The 4,885-nt window shown below is 42.5% G+C and overlaps 3 protein-coding genes across 3 annotated transcripts; all 3 read left to right on the top strand.

Moving 5' to 3' along the window:
- The first annotated feature begins 645 nt into the window (after positions 1–645).
- On the top strand, positions 646–2,241 carry LOC112347524 (probable LRR receptor-like serine/threonine-protein kinase At1g34110). The gene is made up of 2 exons (XM_024678557.1): positions 646–791; positions 1,062–2,241. The coding sequence occupies exons 1-2, from the start codon at positions 646–648 to the stop codon at positions 2,239–2,241; spliced, it is 1,326 nt and encodes a 441-aa protein (XP_024534325.1).
- On the top strand, positions 2,238–3,092 carry LOC112347523 (receptor-like protein 14). The gene has a single exon (XM_024678556.1). It carries the CDS (start codon positions 2,238–2,240, stop codon positions 3,090–3,092), a length of 855 nt encoding a protein of 284 aa, XP_024534324.1.
- Positions 3,093–3,695: 603 nt separating this feature from the next.
- On the top strand, positions 3,696–4,529 carry LOC112347522. The gene has a single exon (XM_024678555.1). It carries the CDS (start codon positions 3,696–3,698, stop codon positions 4,485–4,487), a length of 792 nt encoding a protein of 263 aa, XP_024534323.1. The 3' UTR covers positions 4,488–4,529.
- The last annotated feature ends 356 nt before the right edge of the window (positions 4,530–4,885 follow it).

Below are 4,885 nucleotides of genomic sequence, written 5' to 3'. Positions count from 1 at the left end.
ACCAGCCATATTTACTCGGTTGATGATGGAGGTATTTGGGCATTATCTTCATGAGTTTGTGAAGATTTTCTTAGACGATATTTTTGTTTTCAACAAGAATATGGAGGAGCATAAGGTGCATTTATGCAAGGTTCTTTTGTTACTCCATAACAACAAACTTTATGTGAAGAAGAGAAAATGCAAGTTTGCAAAGTTAGAGGTGAAATATCTAGGCCATATTGGTGTCAAGACGGATCTAAGGAAGGTAGCTATGGTGGAGAACTAACCTACACCAACTTTAGTGGCCGAGTTACACATTTTTCTTGGTATAACTAGTTACTACCAATGTTTCCAGCATAAATTTGTAGAGGTGGCTATTCCTTTGACACGGTTGTTACGCAAAAATGTGCCATTCGAGTGGAAGAAGCCACAAGAGGAGAGTTTTGTGGTGTTGAAACAATTGTTGAGCGAGGCTCAAATTCTGTGCAATGTTGATCCATCAAAACTTTACGAGGTGACATATGATGGCAAGTGGTTATGCACTAGGAGGAGTTCTTATACAAGAGGGACAACCTATTGCATATGAGAGTCAAATTTTGAATCCTGCACAACAACATTATTCCACATATGAGCAAGAGTTACTCTCTATTGTTCATGCTTACAGACATGGCAACACTACTTTTATGGTGTGGTGTCAAACATGGCATGGTTGCTAGTCAGCACAGCAGCATAGTCAGCACAGCATGCTTGCCAATCAAGATTAAAACTTGTAGTTGCATGACTTTGACCACAGACCATGACTCTGGGGCATCGTACTTCTCTTCGCACTTGGCATGAATCTGTCGTCTGATGTATGATCACATGATTCTGAAATGAAACTCTTAAGGTTTTCTTTCTTTTGTATAAGATCATGGACATGGAAATTCTACTGGAGTTCAAGCAAGGCATGTTCCAAAGCAATTCTACCTTTTCTAACTGGCATGAAGGAAGCAAGGATGGGATTTGCAGCTGGAGAGGCATTAGTTGCAATTCTAAACGCCAAGTAGTGTCCATACATCTATCCTCTGTGGATCTTGATGAAGCCTTGGTGGGAACTCTCACGCCAAGGCTTGGGCAGCTTTCATATCTTTCAGAGCTCGATCTAAAATAACGGGGCAAATTCCTACCACCCTCGGAAATTGCTCCTCACTCACAGAGCTCAACTTGAGAGGGAACCAATTGACTGGCCATATTCCAGCAACATTAGGGCAGCTCCAGAATCTCACTGAGCTCTGGCTATCTGATAATTTCTTGAGCGGGTCTATTCCATCGAGTGTTGGGAACTGCTCCAAGCTGCGGTTCCTCAGTCTGGAAAACAACACCTTAACGGGCTCTATATCTCCATCGCTGGGTAAGCTCAAGAAATTGGAAAGTTTATCACTTTTTACAAACAATTTGGAGGGGCTTATACCAATCACTCTTGGAAACCTTTCGCACCTCACATTTCTAGACATGTCTGACAACCTTCTATATGGCCCATTACCTGGCTCTTTTGCTGGTCTTCGTAGGCTAAAGTGGTTGGGACTATCGCAAAACTATTTTCTCAACGGATCGATTCCTTCGGATGTTATGGTGGGCATGCCATCTCTAACGCACCTAGAGCTCCATTACAACAACTTTACAGGAAACATTCCCATGTTTAATGCGTCTTCTCCTGTTGTACTACTTCGCTTGGACGTTAACAGCCTGACAGGAATCATTCCGCATTTGATCACAGAGATCAAGGCTCTCCAGCAATTGCACCTCAACAAAAACTATCTAGATGGAAGCATTCCAAAAGGCATTAGCCAGCTGGATCGTCTTGAGATACTTGACTTGAGTGACAACTATCTCAGAAATGAAGTTCCTCCACTCGACAAATGCACCAATCTTGGCTATCTCGACCTCCACGGAAACTTGATACGGAGCAAAATGCCAACGTTTGGTGCATGCACTAACCTGGTTTACTTGGATCTCTCAACGAACGAGTTCCAGGGAGAGATTAGCTCAAGGCTAGGGAATTGCTCCCAGCTCAAGGTTGTCAACTTTGCGCAGAACAATTTCACGGGTGAGGTGCTGCTTGACTTGAGTAACTTGACAAGCTTGGTCTTCTTTGTCATTTCCAACAACACGTTGAGCGGCACAATTCCAGCAAAAAGCTTGAATTCCACTTATCTCAGAGTCATGGACTATAGTAGGAACCATTTCACAGTCAAGAAACTTGCAGCTGGTCAGGAATTATGATATTGTCTTTTGCATACAACAAGCTGTTTGGGCAGATTCCAGATTGCACCACCAATCTCATTTGGCTCCAAATTCTAGATCTGTCAAACAATAAGCTCACAGGGCAGGTGCCACGCGCGCTTTGGAAGTTTCAAGGTTTCAAGGGCAACACGAGTGGGGATTTGAATCTTGGCATTTACACAGGGGTAGAGTTGAGCCTGGTCATCATAGTCAACGACGCAAGGATACAGTTTGATCGGACAACGATCGTTGTTGCAAACAACATGACTTCATTGGACATCTCAAGCAACTCTCTCGAGGGTGTCATCCCAGAAGAAATTGGGCAACTGGTTGGACTAATGCATCTTAACCTCTCGCACAACCAGTTCACCGGTGCCATACCTCTCAACCTTTCCAGCTTGAAAAAGCTTCAGTCGCTTGACTTATCCTGGAACATGCTCCAAGGCAGGATCCCAAACGAGTTTGGGGAATTGCCTTTGTCAGCCTTTAATGTTTCATTCAACAACTTAAGCGGATTGGTCCCAACGGCATACAATTTAAACACTCGGTTTCCACTTGCATTCCAAGGCAATAAGAACCTTTGTGGGTTTCCATTGTCTCCTTGTGGCTATGCAACAAAGGATCAAGAGCACCCTGCAAGTCACAAAAGTTGGGAGGACTTCCTCTTCCGTGAGGCTTCAGTGTGGGCATTTGGCTGCGGTGTGTTTATTGGCTTTTGGGTCACATTTTTAGGCATCACGTTCTGGGACAGCCTTCAAAGTTGGAGGTATAAGCTTCGGGCAAAGGAACATGAGGACGCATCTATTGGCCTCAGCATACCTTCATTTCTTCCTCGTCTTGGCAGTTCTTAAGAAATGCTAACTTGTTAATCCAGAACTCAAATGAAAAAGCTGATGAGCAATTGACCTCCATGAGTCTAGGTCGTGGTGGATTCAGATGCTTTACTCTGATCAAAGTTTAGGCAATGGAAGAACATGACAATACAATAGCAAACCCAGAAATAGGCAAATGAACAGTGGATACAGAACTTTCCATACTTTAATTTGAAAAGTCTAGGCTCTTCGGATCAAACCAACCAATGACCGACTACATGAGTGTCAGAATACCGTCCTTGACCCGGTCATACATCACTTTAAATTTCAAGCACATGTGACACAATGGCAAACAGATTTCTAGTGTTCCTTGGTCATGGTATTCCAGCATATAGTGGTGGTCAATGGAAGAATACATGACAAATAAAGATGACAGAAGTTAGTCACTCAGAAATGTTGGTCAAGGTGGATACAGAACTTTCGATATTTTACTTTGATCAAAGTCTAAGCTCTTCAATACTGGTCAATCAATGAATAGCCAACCAACCAATGACCGGCTTTAACATGAGTATAAGAATACCGTCCTTGACCCGGTGATACATCACCTTAAATTTCAAGCTTGTCAAGGAAACATGTGATACAATGGCAAACAGATTTCTTGTGTTCCTTGGTCATGGTATTCCAGCAATTGCGTTCATCTTTTGGGGACTCTTGCTTCTTCTCACGAATGCAGCATCTCGTTTTCGAGGCCATGAAAAACCTGGGCGACTCTCCCTCATTACAAAGCCAGCTGAGTTTTACATTCTCTTCCTTGGGAGTGCAGGAGTCATCACTTTCCACTGCATTCTTCAGCCAACACGAAGCTATCCTGACCTGGAGCACATCTCCATGGCTATTCCGTTCATGATCTATGCACTCTGTTTACGTTCCAAGCTACACTTGCCAAGTGCTTTTGTAAGTCTCATGGAAGCAGCAGCGTTCGCCCAAGAACTCTTCCTCTTTCATTGGCATTCCACGGATCATGTCGGCGTGGAAGGACATTATCATATGCTTCTACAGCTCATTGTGACTGCCTGTATGTTCTCAAGCCTCGTGGAAGTGTTTGTGCCACAGAATCACAATGCCATGATGATCAAGTTTTGGAAGTCAATTTGTATCATCTTCCATGGCATTTGGCTGCTTCAGCTCTCATTACTTCTTGTGTTCCCAGCAACGTTCCTGCCTCTGGGTTGCCAAGTGTTTGTTCGTCACCACCAAAAGATCGAGTGTGGCAGTGAAAACCTTGTCAACCAGTCCAAAGCTATGGGAACATTGCTTTTCAGTTGGTACCTCTCTTTGTTGATGGTAGGAAGTGCAATATCCTATGCTGTTATTGAGAGAAAAACTCTATACAATATTAGTATATGGAATGAACAGGATGAAGAGCTACCATAACTTCCCTATAGTGAATAATTATAAAATGGAATTTAACCCTTGAACAAGGGCACCAGAACAGAATCTAAGTTTTAGAGCTAACAGTGAACAAAAGGATGAAGTTAAACTCTTAAGCATATAACAAAAAAATGAAGGAACATGAACATGGAGCAATATCATAATAGTTTTAGAGCATTTAGAATTCCAACTCTAAAATCAACATGCAAAACAAAGCTAGATGATTTTAGCATATTTATAGCAAAATACACCAACTAACATGGTAGAGTTTAGGCTTAGATATAAGCAAGATTCAAAACAAAAGATAGCACACCTAATGGGGAGATAAATAATATCTCAAGTAGTTCATACCTCAACCTACCCATTATCCCCATTATATTTGGAATTGCCCATATCCCCTA

The sequence above is a fragment of the Selaginella moellendorffii genome, unplaced genomic scaffold, assembly GCF_000143415.4.
Source record: "Selaginella moellendorffii unplaced genomic scaffold, v1.0 SELMOscaffold_22, whole genome shotgun sequence".
NCBI lineage: Eukaryota > Viridiplantae > Streptophyta > Lycopodiopsida > Selaginellales > Selaginellaceae > Selaginella > Selaginella moellendorffii.
This window is presented reverse-complemented; position numbering and strand designations above follow the sequence as displayed.

Coding starts and splice junctions, on each gene's coding strand:
- LOC112347524 (XM_024678557.1), top strand. CDS start 646: ATGGCAACACTACTTTTATGGTGTGGTGTCAAACATGGCATGGTTGCT. Junction 792..1,061: donor GACCATGACTCTGGGGCATC/GTACTTCTCTTC, acceptor ATCTTGATGAAG/CCTTGGTGGGAACTCTCACG.
- LOC112347523 (XM_024678556.1), top strand. CDS start 2,238: ATGATATTGTCTTTTGCATACAACAAGCTGTTTGGGCAGATTCCAGAT.
- LOC112347522 (XM_024678555.1), top strand. CDS start 3,696: ATGGCAAACAGATTTCTTGTGTTCCTTGGTCATGGTATTCCAGCAATT.